This window comes from Protopterus annectens, chromosome 1.part1 (genome assembly GCF_019279795.1).
Source record: "Protopterus annectens isolate FY-2018-M chromosome 1.part1, PAN1.0, whole genome shotgun sequence".
Lineage (NCBI taxonomy): Eukaryota > Metazoa > Chordata > Ceratodontiformes > Protopteridae > Protopterus > Protopterus annectens.
In genome coordinates, this window is record NC_056726.1 from 1,205,523,446 (window position 1) to 1,205,538,053 (window position 14,608).

General features: G+C 39.3%; 1 protein-coding gene across 4 annotated transcripts in view; it reads left to right on the forward strand.

Annotated features, from left to right (window-relative positions):
• LOC122809252 (myosin-10-like) overlaps window positions 1-14,608 on the forward strand; it is a 3,714,157-nt gene that overhangs the window by 1,375,048 nt on the left and 2,324,501 nt on the right. For all 4 annotated transcript variants that reach the window (XM_044080584.1, XM_044080595.1, XM_044080606.1 and 1 more), the window contains one exon: window positions 6,402-6,500. In XM_044080584.1, coding sequence (XP_043936519.1) covers window positions 6,402-6,500 — 99 coding nt within the window. The remainder of the gene's footprint in view (window positions 1-6,401; window positions 6,501-14,608) is intronic.

Genomic DNA, 14,608 nt, shown 5'->3' on the forward strand with positions numbered 1-14,608 from the left:
ACTGTACCGAATTACTCGGTTTTTACCGAGTTTTGGGGCCCAAATAATGGGGTGCCACAATTCCCGAGTGACACCACTTCATTCCCGATTTTTTTTTTTTTTTAATTTCAATCGTGCGTGATTATGTCAGCTCCATCAGCCAGTCAGAAATGAGCTGGCTGCGAGCGCGAAAAGCTTTTCTTTTGTGAACTTTACTGCTTGCGAGTGCGGCTTTGCTACTGCTTGTAATTGTAAGCATGGAAGACTGCAGAATCGCCAAACTTAAGGTATGTTGCTTTTGAACTACTGAACCGAACGCATATTGCATTTGAACTGTGGTAGAACGTATGCATTATGAACTGAAGTTTGGTTTGGTTTGCTTTTAAACTGCTCAGATAGTCCGCTTTAGAACTGAACGTTGGTTTGCTTAGCTTTTGAACTCCTTGGGTAGTCCGCTTTGTTTTTGAACTGCTCAGGTAGTCCAGCGTCCGCTTTTGAACTGAACGTTGGTTTGCTTTTGAACTGCTGAGGTAGTCAGGCATCCTCTTTTGAACTGAAGGTTGGTTTGCTTTGCTTTTGAACTGCTCAGGTATTCCGCTTTTGAACTGTATGTGATTTTATGTATATTGCATTGTGAACTGAATAAGTTTGCTTTTGAACTGTGCGCGCGCGCGTGTGTGTGTGTGTGTGTGTGTGTGTGTGTGTGTGTGTGTGTGTGTGTGTGTGTGCTCTGTTTAGCTGGATAAGTAGGAGTTTCTCTGACAGCATAATTTTTTTAATTTTATCTACTGGACATAAATGTCATTCTTCAGAGGCAGCTGGAGTGCACTATCTGTGCAAGTGACTATTTACTGATGTCCCACAATTGACAAATGAAGGAAGAAAAAATCAAACCCTGTACTGTGGTCAGAAGAAGCAGCCCTTCTCTAATTGCTATAGTTTCTTACAAGAAGCAAACATAATACAAGCATGCTTTTGGCTTTCAATTTCAGGAAAATGGAAGATGGAAAGCAATATTTTATTAGACAACAGAAACATCGTTCATGATGCAGAACATGATTATGATTCACTGCACTTCTTGAGTGCAACCATGTACATGTTTCAAGGGAGCAAGGTTATATCAGCTAATATTTATGTACACATGACAGGGGAATTGAATAAGGTGCAGAGATTTAAATTAAATACTACATATTTTGATGGAGCACTCTTTTCTTGGAGGAGACTACAGCTGTTTTATAGCTGTGCAAGAAATGATCTCAACAAAAGCCTATGATTATACACATTGCTAAGCTTACAAAGACACTGCTAATATATGAGTCCAGTAAATATATAAACTCTTATCTTTTACCACTAAATACATTCCCTACTCATGATCAGATAACACCTGTAACAGAACCAGTATGATTTGCCTGTCTAACACATTGTACACGGAGCAGTAAAGCATCTGAAATACAACCTTTCCTTATCTCAGCTCTCAGGATTGAATTAACTAAATAATGACAGGCATTTGAATTTCAGACTTTATATTGTTCAGGCAATAAATGGTAACACAACCTTTTATTCTAGCAGTTTTCTAGGTTTATAAGATTGCTGTTTGAAATTTGTCTCTGTTTTGGGGCTGAATTCACCCATTATTGGCTTTGTCCAGGTTTTTTGTGCTAAGACGTTGATAGCTATGGTGAGAAGTATATTCCTTGCTATTGGCTTTGTCCAAGTTTTTTGTGCTAAGAGGTTGAGAGCTATGGTGAGAAGTGAGATCTGAATTCACTAAATGATGGCCATTTTTCAGTTTCATTCTTCCTGTCTTTCTGGAAACTGCTGATTCAGCATAGTGGTATCTACTGTATGTTGCTCTGACTGTAGTGCACAGGGTCCTGGGTTCAAGACTTGGCAGTGAAATACATGGTGGTAACACATTTTAATCTAGCAACTTTCCAAAATTATACAAGCAATGTTTAAAATGTGTCCTGGTTTTTGGCCTTTTGACCCCCCCCCAAAAAAAAAATTGAAATAGAAAAAGTGAGGGAAGCTGTGCAAGATGCCTATGGCTTACACTACTGTCATTCTATTTTTATGTGTGTGTGTGTGTGTGTGTGTGTGTGTGTGTGTATACATATATATATATATATATATATATATATATAAACATTTTGTGTGTCTGTTTGTGTGTGTGTGTGGAAGTAGACTTTTATGATGGAAATGTTCTAAATTGGGCAGTTTTGTCATTATTGGTTCATGCATTTTGTTTCATTACCTACTGAAAAATGTTCAAACAATAAATTTTACAATGCGCTCTATCTTAAATCTAACAAGTGTGCTGTATTATACAAGGAATGTAATTTAATAAAGTCAGGAAGGTGTATCAAAGAACGCATGTATGTTTCTAGTTTTATGTGAAAGCCAGGGACCTGTGATTTGAAAACAGCACAAAGGTAATCTTTATCCACCACTACCAGATGCATTTTCTTTGGATGTGGTATGGGTATCATTGTAGAAGTAAAGCAGTATGCACACATTACTGTTTTATGGTAAATGGAGCAAAATAGCCAGGCAATGCCACATTGGAATGGCTACAGGGGGACTCTGGTGCCATATTTTGGTTGTCTGTTCTTCAGTTTGCGTTTGAAAGTTGGTATCCCACAATTCCATTGGAGTGGGTGGGGTTACTTAATTATGTATGCAAATTTTACGTTAATCAGCGTACAGATTTGTACCTATTTTTCATGGGCCTTGCCCATATTTTTGATGTTTCCAGGTTGAGAGGTATGGATGTGTACCATGTTGTCAAATGCACAAATGAGAGTGGAATCATGTGTGTATTTTATTAAGGTGGCCTATTGTGTGGAAGTATAGAGGGCATTGGTGAAAATGTTAAAGAGGAGGGGACCAAGGATAGAGACTTGTGATACACCAGTGGTGACTGGGAGATAAGGAGAGACCATGGAGTGCCATTGATAGCTATTGGGCAGGTTACTTTTGAACCTCAAAAAAGCTGACTCAGAGAGACATAGAAAGGACAACTGAAGTAGAAGTTTGCTGTGACAAACTGTGTTGAAAGCTTTAGACAAGTCTAGAAATAAGGAAGAAACTAGTTTGCCATTATCTGTAGTGTTATTGACAGTATCTATATAGGTTAGAAGGGCAGTGCTAGTACTATGGGAGGGACAGAAGCCGTGTTGTGTATGGGATAGGAGTTCTTCCTGCAGGAGCTATTCTAGCAATTGTTTTTGAATACATTTTTCAAGTATTTTTGTGAGATTGCAATAGGTCTAAAGTTATTAATGTCTGTTGAATTTACTCCTTTGTGCAGAGGGATAATGTGTGACTTTTTCCAGAGAGAAGGAATGTGGAATTCCTGGACTGACCTATTTATGAGGATTGAGACAGGACAGGACAGGCAATGCTCTTGGCTGCTATTTTAGGTACTCACTTGGAAGGTCATCAGCTGAAGAAGAGCACAGTGTAAATTTGAGTATTTTTATGTAGGATGTGGGCACAGGTTTGAAGATGAAAGTGGATGTGGTCATATGTAGCTGTTGGGCAAGATTTGGATTAGATGTTGAGGAATCCTTGTTTAAAGATGCTATACTATCTATAGAAAGAAGAGTTGAACTGTATTGCAGTTTTGAATGGTGAGTTATTGCAAGAGGAGTATGGGTTAAATTTTTGGCCAAGATGTAAGATTTCTTTAATGGATGTCCAACATTTTTTAGGGTTGTGTTTAGTATTCTTCTGAAAGTTATAATAGTATTTTTTTTCTTCATTTATTTGATTTTTAGTATGATTGTGAAGCATTTTGAAGTTTTCAAGATATTGAGGTGTTTTATATTTTTTAGTAGAATAGATAACCAACACCGCTGTGAAACAAATGGCACTGAGCACTAATAGAGCAAGCAAAGTCAAACAACAATAAAACAGGCTCAGTGACACCCTCTGGCAGTGAATATCAGTTACCATAAAGATGTCTATTCAGGCCAACTTCTATTCTTGTAAAGCCGTTTAGAAAAAAACAATTTGCTGGACCTTTAGGTAAAATAAGGTTCTTTTATTCAACAATTTCAGAACAGGTAAGCGCTTTCACCAAGATGGCTTCTTCAGACTTCAATAGTGTTACAAAAATGAAAACCCTCTCTATTTGTATATGAACCAATTAACTCACTAATTAACATCTTAATTAGGGAGTGAAAACATCACCTCAATTAAGTAAGATATACATAAAAACCTCAAAGAACCTATCTAAAAACTAGTTATACAAAAAATGTTCACTTTGAATATGCAAAAACATGTAAATAAAAACTATACATAAAACATTTAAGCACGTATATAAAAAAGTACATATTAAAGAATATAATAATGAATTATTTATTTGTAAGTCAGCCTCCTGTTCCTAAGTGCTGGCTTAATGGGTATCTTCTCATTCAAACCAGGATATAAATGTGCTTGAAGTTGATGGAACTCCTTTTGGATAGCGTCTCCCTGTTTGAGAGACACTTGTTGGAACAGAAGAAGCATAAGCTTCAAAGGGACCTACACGATTTTTCACACGGCCAAGTTTTTACTTGGCCAAGAAATACCAACTCTAATATTCATAATAGACAATCTAGTTGTAATGCTACAACTAATGGTCAATTCCTCGTTAGCCACTTCTGTCTTCAGAAATATATTTGATTCTCCAGGAAAAAATCTGCCTCCCAACATTCCCTGGTTGCTGGCATAAACTTGCTTCTCTTCTGCCTAGGGTACAGTGAGTAATCATTTTCAGCAAACACTCTTTTGGCCCAATTTTTAATACTTTTCCTGTCTGTCACAGATTCATCAGGAACAATTCTTTTTACTGGTTTGACTGCATATTTTCTATTATACGCCCTTAATACTTTCTCATGGCCAGATTTGGAACATGTACACAGTTTGCCCTCTCAGTTAACAAATCCTGCTGTGGAACACCAGTCCAGCTGCTTATTTGTTCCTTCATAAAACTGATGCAGTCTACTCACTCCAGCTTCTCTGGCACAGCAGAAAATCTCAGGTTTTCTTTGTGTGCTCTGAGTTCCAGCCATATTATTTTTGAAATAACTCTTCTTTAGAAGCCTCATGCTCAGACAGCATTTTCTTCATTTCATTATCTGACATTTGCAGGGTGGCCACTGTGGTGCACCGGTTAGCGTTGCAGCCTCACAGCAAGAGGTTCTCTGGTTCGATCCTTGGCTGGGGTGCCTTCTGTGTGGAGTCTGCATGTCCTCCCTGTGGTTGGGTTTCCTCCGGGTGCCCCGGTTTCCTCCCACATCCCAAAGACATGCTGTAGGTGGATTGGATGCTCTAAAATTGGCCCTAGGCATGAGTGCATGCATGAGTGTGTGTGCCTTCTGTGGAAGGTTGGGCACCAGGCTGGCATCTCAACACCGTAAAACTCCACTGTCAATCATGAGTGGACAAGTGATCCGCTGTGGTGACCCTTAACCGGGAAAAAGCCGAAAGAAGAAGATTATCTGATGTTTGCAGTTTTATCAGTTCATCTGTATAGCTGGTTAGCTTCTTCTGTTTTTCCACCCTTTTGTTGTTTGACTTGATATTTTCCTTCAGTCTTTCATTTATTTTAAACACCTCTGATTTTTTTTCCATAGAAAGTACTGGAAACCACATCATCTACCCGAAGCTGAAGATGTAATTGCTTTTTGCTAAACAGCTGCAAGATTCTTCCCCGACAAAGTTTTCTTTTGTGGTTGATTTTTTCTCAAGCTTTCCAGCTTTTCTTCTTTAATGGCTTCCAGACAGTGTAATTTACAGTAACCAAATTTCACTCAAACTGACAGCTTCACTGGTCCCTTTTTAACAATTTCTGATTATGCACTGGGAGAGTTCAAATCAACCTGTTGATCGATGTGCAGCCATCTTGGAAGTCATAAAAAGGTATTTTTTTTCTGCAAAATTCAATATTCACAGTCATCTCTTACACAAACCACAAATACTAGTTTATATGGCATTGCATAATAGACTATAAGTTGCAGAAAAAAGCTTTACATTACCTTAACATATCATCCATCTTTTAGTGTTACAGGTACTTCATTGCTTATCAACTGATAGCCTGTTTTATTATACTAAACATATGAAGAATCTTGTATGTAATTAAAAGGTATATGCACAGCAGCTATATATTGTTTAATAATTAGAATGAATAGCATAGTAATTATGCTAAACACTATATGAACTGAAAATGTGCAGCTACTATCATCGATACTCAACACAGAGTTAAATAAAAAACACTGTGTGAATTGGTCTTCAAGAAAGTTAAAAGAAAGGTACATATTAACTGATCTCAATGGTTCAGTAACATCTTTTGTGCAGGAAACTAAAGGTAGTACTTGCTCACATATTGTTTGTATATCTCAGGGCTTGTCTTTAAATTCCTTTACTTTACTGACCAGATCTGTTGGAAAAGTCCAGAGCTGTTCGGCAGGCAAAGGATGAGAGGACCTTCCATGCCTTCTATCAGTTGTTGGTTGGAGCAGGGGAGCACCTCAAGAGTAAGTCTACAGTTTCTTAGTTTTCTTTCTGTCTGTTAGCAATAAAGGTGTGTGAATAAGTATGATTTTAATTATACAGGATCTGTGTAGTGTCAATGTTTTTCATTCATTCTTTATTTTACTAGCTGGATACAAATTGCAAATGTTTCAGAGCAGGCTCCTCTTGTATCTTTGAGGACCATAACTTTGATTCTCTAAACTGTAAGAGTTTAAATGCAGCATCAGGAAAAAAATCTGAAATGGCTTAACTTGTAGCATTCCTGTTTGCTGTACTTATTAGAGTATTCCCCTTATATATACTAACTCTGAGGTACAGCAATCTTGGAGTTAGCATATATAAGCAGTGGTGATGCCCTCCTCCCTAAAAATATTATTTAAATGTATAAGAGTAACTTTCACAATTCACTGATCATTGTAGTAATCACACTTAAACTTTCTTAGTTTACTGACTCACAGTGCCTGTTTCAACAGTTTGTTTTCATACTCTTCTGCAAAATCCACATCAATTTCTGTGGTGCCTTTTTATTTTCTTATTTGCTCACTTATGGTTTGTTAACTTAGTGCAATAAGGAAAACATATTTCCATGAGTTACCATACAAAGTGAACTGTTGTAAAACTCAACTTGCCTTATGAGTGGAAACACATGATCATCTAATTCAGCTGTGTGTTAACTTAGCTTTTGCTGCTAAGCTTGTTGTCACTTTATCCTTTTCAAATGTTACTTTAGTCTGTCATATTTTTATAATATATTGACTATTAAAATTATCAGAATTGTGTTTTTTTCAGTTATTTGCACTTTGTCTAATCTAGCATGACATTTTGTGAGACAGTAACTTTCTTAGAGAGAAGTTTCACATTCTTTCCATGTTCAGGCACTGCTCCTACATCTGGCCCATTTGAAAAGGTCTGAAGATGATGTGTCACCTTCATTGTCACTAGTCCTCGCAGTTAATGAAATAAATAGAAGTGAAGATTCTTTTAGTATGATTCAGAAAAAGGATTTTTGTCATGATAAAACATATCCAAGAAGTTGTCCACAAAAAGCTGGGAGACGGTAGACAAATATGATATATTCTTTGGCATGGGTCACTGTAATAGTAAATCATTACATTTTCGCAACTTCTGTAGCCCATGTCCTGATCAGATTTTTTTCAGTAGTAACTTATCTTCCCTTCAGATGTATGTGTTGTTCTTGCGTGTGCATGCGTGTGTAAAGGGTTTTTTTTTTGTTTGTGTGCGTGTGTGTGTGTGCGTGTGTGTGTGTGTGTGTGTGTGTGTGTGTGTGTGTGTGTGTGTGTGTGTGTGTGTGTGTGTGTGTGTAAAGGTGCTGATGCAAGCAGCACAAGACTTGTGTGGCTTATATGTGATACATTTTCGTGTGTTCCTCCAGTTTTTTCACTATCTAAGTATTGCTGGTCCCATGGTTTGTACCAGAAAAGTTTCATCTGCATAGTGACTCCTCGTAGAAACAATTTGACTTTTTTCTCCAAAGATTTAAATCTTAGTTTCTGCAGTTCAGTAAAGCCAGGAATCAAATCACATAGATATTTCAGATAGGATCATGTTTTCTATTCTAAGTCAATTATTAGTTCTGCCTGCGGTATGCAGATATTACATAAAGATTACCATAGTCAGTGCTTGTTCTGTTTAGGGCAAGATCACAAATTTGGTTATTGTAAATTATTTTTAACATTTAACAAGGCTACCAAATATGTAACTAAAAACCGTGCATCTTATCTGAGAAATGCTTGAAATTCCTTGTGAAAATTTGAAAAAAAAGGTTTCTAAGAATAAGAAATTAGAAAAGTTAGATAAGATTGAGAAAGAGAAAAGATTGAACGGAAAAGAGGAAGGAAGGAAAGGAAACATTGAGAGAAAATTGACAAAAAGTTAAAGAACCAGTGTCAGATTTTGGGGGAAAGGGGGAGCCCTTTATGAGTTCAGCAAATCTCCTTCTCTGACAGCTTTCAAAACAGTGATTAAAAGTCAGTTAGCAAAGGACTTAAAGAGCAATCTCCCTTTTTAATGCTACAAACTTCAAAAGTTAAGTCTGCTAAACTTAGCCCAGCTTAGCCCAGCTCTGTGTCATAGAGGGGTGGAGGGTGGAGCCCTTACTGAGATCCAGGTGACCTGGGTTCAGTTAGAAGCCCTGGTACTGGAGTTGAGCAAGGAGGGGGATTAGTGAAAGGTATCAGCCTGATCACCACTGCCAGGGTTGTAGGAGTGTTGTGAGTGCTTAATGGATGCACAGTGAAGTGAGATTTCCATGTGGAGACTGGAGAAACCACTTACTACTTTTCTGGGAAAGGGGTAGGACTGCTTGCTGGCAGCATCCCTTGCAGAAGTGAAGGATATCCAGCAAAAGCAGCCCATACCACTGCCCCTTTTGGCAGTGTTGCTGGGTATATGCATGGGGTGATGGGAATAAAGGAAAACATTTCAAACCGCCCTGGTGGCTTTGTGAACTGTCAGCCTGGTAATGGAGAAGCAGATGGGTCATTTTTCTAGGAGAGGACTAATAATCAACAGATAGCATGGACAGAAAGTACAAAAATATTTAGTTGTGACTACATTCATTGGACCTACGCCAGAGTCATGTCAAATTATTTTAGAGGTTAAGAGATGAGATGTCAGGTCCAGTATGCCCAGTAGTGGATAAGCCAAAAGTCATAAGAATAGAAGAAGTATTTTACACTGTGAAGCCTTCACCTGTGTACCCATTTTTTTCCTTGCCTTATCTTTTGATTGGAAGTTCTTTTTGTTTTAAATGTATTGGGTAATGGAAAACATTTACATGTTTTTCTTTGTCTGTGCTCTTTTTGCCCATATGCCTGTTGACCATCAACCCTCCCTTTACTGGACTTAAACCCATTCATTCCTGTTTGGTGGGAGAGCTAGAACAATGGGACAAGAGCTGTCAAGAGGAGCATCAATCAAGCAGCCAAGAGGTTTGCTTGTGCCTTTGCTAGTATCCTGGCTCTGAGGGCATTTGTATTGACACTAACCCAATGTCTAAGCTGGGGAATGTGAGATCATCACGGAGGCTAACAGTGACTTCCCCATGCAGATATCCATTTCTGCATACTCGCTACAAGGGCCACTACCAGACAGTGACTTAGTCAACAGATTCCCACCCCTAGGCCATTATTTGCATCACGGTCCCAGGGTTTATTCCTCTATGCCACTAGAGCTGTTAAATAGAGCACATTCATATGTACAAAAAGTCCAAACGTGTAAAGCATAAACAGCACATCCAAACAAAAACAGGAGAGAAATTAAAACTCAGAGTGATACCTTCTGTTGTCAGAGTGCGATCTGGCAGTCTACCTACTGCACAGAGGACAAGTTGCAGAAAGCTGCTTCCTCTTACTATTTTTTTTCCACATTAAACTTTTAAGTCCCCTTCTATGCAACCTGCCTTACAAGATTAGGTACACTATTTAAGACTGCCCCACCCCTGTTGTCTTAATCTGTGGTGGGACAGGAGGATTGCAGCTCAAAACTCACCTTGTGCTTGCAGTTTCATCCCCCACCAGTCAGGTCATTTTCTGAGGCATCACCTGTAATACCCTAACAAAGCCATGTACTGGTCCCTAAGTCAGGTGCACCTTTTACCTCTTGCTCAACACACCTTACTCCGCCTCCCTCAGGAAAGAACTTTTGCCATTGGATCTATGTCAAAACAACAAATTATCATAACATCAAGTCACATAACAGTGAAACGATGTCGCTGAAAATTTAAATGAACGAACTCCTGGAATGGTGTATTTCACCTCCAGGAAACTAACCACTTGACCACCAATAAGTAAAACACAAATTGAAACATAATAAACTCACCAAAGTGGGGGCTTCACCCCCTCAACCCCCCATGTGGGGACTGCACCCCCCCCCAACCCGCTAAATAAATATACCAAGTCTGAGATCGCACTACAGTGGAGAAAAGGGCAAAGTTCACCATGGTGGCAAGTGGTTAGTTGAAATATGCCATTCCAGGAGTTTGCTCATTTAAATTTTCGGTGACGTTGTCTTGTTGTTATGCAAGTCAACATTATGGTAATTCGTTGTTTTGAAGGGTACCCCTGCCATCATACACAGTATATAGTACTTCTTTAAAAACAAATCAAAAGCATATGAATGATACCTTAACAAGAGCATGGGATTATCACAGATCTTCACCTTAACAAGAACATGGGATTACCACAGAGCTTCATGAGGATCTCTCTTACTTACCTTGCCAGTAGAGATGCTCCTTTCCTTTGACAGAACTTACAAAACATTGGCCAACCTGTATTAGTAGATCCCCCCCCCCCACACCTGTTGCCTGGAAAAAGTAGACAGTAAAACCTCCTCCCGTTTTCTTACCGACTTTAGCCACACTGGTCAGTCTCATTTCTCCTTAGGATTTTCTCCATTTATTGGCCAGTGCCAGCCTCACCCCATATATCCAACATTTCCTATTTCTGGTGATCCTAGGGTGTTTTTCAGAATTCAAACATGCTTAACAATTTCAAGTCTTATGGCCATGACTAGCTGTCTGTCTCTTCATGACTCTACAAAGGAAAATCTCAAACCTTTAAAAGATGCATCTGTCATAAATACTTTCCTGAACCTTTATTTATGTTCAGAATAATCTGCAAACTTCTATGAGGCCTCACCATGTATGAATTTTCCCCATTTATGCTGCCTCATACCTTCAACGTTCATGGTTATCTTTCCATCCCTTGTTGTGAAGCTTCCTGTCAAGGTAGGTACCATCAGTAGAGAAATCCGAAAAAATAACTCACAAATGGAGTTGATGGACATTCCAGTTATCTAGCACATCATGCCCTAAACTGATCACATTAATGTTGCTGTCCTCAATACAAGAAGTGTAAACAATAAATTGTGTGGTCTTGAAACATTCCTGCATTTGGAAAACATCCATTTCTGCATAATTATTGAAACTTGGTTTACATGTAAAGAGGGAATTCCCTCTGTACTGCGGTTTTGAGGTTTACATGCCTTCAGACCCAGTGGTAACTGTGGTGTAGAATTCATATTTATCAAGGAATATATTACCTCCAAGCAGATCTCTAGTGGCTCACAAATTGAATTCATTGATCCATAGATCACTATAGATAGAAGTAATTATCAACTAATGACTTGTTATAGAATGTCTTGTGTCCCCTGATGACCATGTGCTATTCCTCAGTGTTCTAAATGTTCTCTATATTAGCAAAAACTCTCTTATTTTTGTTAACTTTAACTACCCTTCAGTAAACTCCACCCATACTTCCAGTGTGATATACCCAAAAATTCCTAGATTTAATTAACAAAAATCCATTGAGCAGTTGGTAAACAAACCTACTAGTGGATACAGTATTCTTTACCTGACTCTTACAGATATTACCATATCTTGTACTGCTACTCGGGTATCTCCTTCCTCAGTGAAGTTTGTTTATAAAATTTTGACCTTCCTTATACTCACAAAAGCTCCTACAGTAAACCTTTCTGAGTTTAAGGACTACATGCATGCTAATTTCAACCTTCTCTGTGATGAAATATCAAAATTAATTTATAACTGTACCTCCCCTGACCTCAGTAAAGCAGCAAGCTTCCCTAAGGAATTCTACACTCATTTAGAAAAATGCTTGGAGCTAACAATCCCTACAAGAACCAAGTGTCAAAGTAAATTCAGAAACAAACCACCCCTTTGGTCTGGTACCATAAGTAAACTGTACAACAAAAGAAGCTCTTAGTAGAGCCAACCCTTCTCTTCTTAATGATAATATCAAAAGCTTTACAAAAAAAAAATGAAGAACATTATCAGGTCCTTTTAAAGAGCCAATGAACTTAGGCTAACCTCTAAAGCCCAAGATAATTTGAATTCTTCTTTAGTGATATTAGAAAACAAGTAAACAAGACCCTACATTGGATGAATGTGTTCATAATGACACCACCTATTTTTTGGACTCCTTTATTAGTTTCACATATATTTAGGAACGGCATGGCTACATGTAATTTTATTTTGAATTTGTTAACTGGGGTAGAGCGCTAATGCCATTGCACCGATTTCACTCAGCCTTAGGGAAAACGCAACAGACCTGATGTCCTTTTCATTCATTCCTGGACTGTCGGGTATTGGATCTGACCTGTGATCCAACTCAGCCTAATTTACTAGACACTCTGGTACAACGTTCGAGCTCCTCCCTTTACCCATAATGCTCCAGTCTTCCTGTAATACATCATATTTCATTTGCCACCGTATTGCTACAGATGCAGATCCTTCTCGCAGGGCTTTGGGGTGTATTTTCTATTTCACTGAGTGCAGTTTCCGTGCCTTTTTCTTATATTCTTACATTTTCTTATCACCTCTTCCTCACTTACCTAGTTTTCACGAGTTTCTATCGTGTTAGGGTTAAATCTTAGCTTTCCTTTCAATTTCTTTCATTTTCTACCTAGGTTAGCTTTCAGTACCATTGTTGGTACTTTTCTTTCTCCCTTCTTCTATCTTTCTTTCTTTCTACCCATTAGAAGGTAACCTCTTTACCCTACCATTGTTGGTTGTTTAAAAAAAAAAGTTGCTTTTCTCTTTACAATTTCCATTTTTCTTATGGTTATGGCTGATAAATACACTGGTTTTAAGAAATGCTCTTCATGTGGGCACAACATCCCTAATTCTGATGCCCACAGAGAGTGTTTCCATTATCTGGGTGCTTCACACTTAAATACAGACTGCTCCATTTGCACAGGATTTAATTTCAGGGTCCTTAGCGACTGTTTAACAAGCTTCTTCTTCTTCCTCTTCTCTTGTTCCAGTTGCTCAACCCCCTGCAGAAACACCTAAGGCGTCTTCAAAGGTGCTGGAGTCATGAAAGTGGTCTTCAACCCACTCTCCTAAGTCATCTCCTTCTTTGGAGTCTGCTGCTAAAGTCCAAAAGAAATCGTATCCGAGATCCCTGGAGATGAAGTGAAAACAGTCAGATTTGGCATCCTTGGAAGCGACACCTTCCCATTCCAAGTCTCCAAGGACCCTGTCCCCAGGGTTGTTTCTGGAGCCTCTCTCTCCTTGGCTCCATTCTCCCTTTCTTCAAGAGACCGCAAGGAAAATGTCTTGGCCCCCAATCTTCCACTTTCTCCATCAGGTCCTCCATGAGCCTTTCCAAAGCCAAAATGCCAGGATGATGAGGAAGTTCCTCAGAGCTCAGATTCAAATGGGAATTATCCCAGCTTCATCTCCCATTGAATCTGTGAGCTTCCCCTCTGCTTCACATACTGTGATGTCTCCTTATCCAATCCATCCAGAGATTTCGGAGCCTTCGGATCTGAGAAATCCCAAGAGTGTTCGCATCACATCCGAAGACAGCTAGGTCTTTGACTCCAAATGCTTCCCTGACTTGTTCAGCACTGATTCCCATGAACCAGGATAAATCTTGGAACCGAAGCATCAGTGCTAGATACGGGGGGGGGGGCTGGATTCCACTCCGAGATTGTCAGAGCTGTCCCTGCCCCTTGGGACTTCTACACTGGAGAGCTTGAGTCCAACTTCACCTTTGAGGCATGGATTCGGGCAGGGTCTGGTCATGGTGGCATCTGGAGCTTTGTCTTTGATTCAGCCAGCTACAGCTTCTCCCTGTTCTTCTGCTTTTATGATGGTGTAGAAGTTCTTCTGTCATCCGAGAGACACAACTACTCCATTTTCTTCGGATCCTACAACCCTGCCACCATCAGGTACGAGCTCTGATACTTTCAGGCCTGTCATACAGAAACATCCAGCCCCATCAAGCATCCAGACAGTCTCCCTCAAAGTCTTTCTCCTGTCTTTGGACACCTCCCCAGACCATCCCATTGAGGAGGCTCCCCATAAGAGAACATGCAAGAGGAGACACATGGACTTCTCTCAGGAGTCTCTCAACAAAGACACTGACTTCAGTCTATGGGAAGAGTCCTCCATCTCTCCACTGGATGACATCTCCTTCAGAAACTTCTTAGAAATTCTCAAGCAGAAAAGTGGATGGTGCTCCATATGTCTTTCCTAGGAGTCAGTGTTCCTGGAAGCTTTTTGGCCCAGCCCATCTACATCTTGGAAGACTCCCCTTGTTGATGAGCTTATAAATCTAGTCTCTCG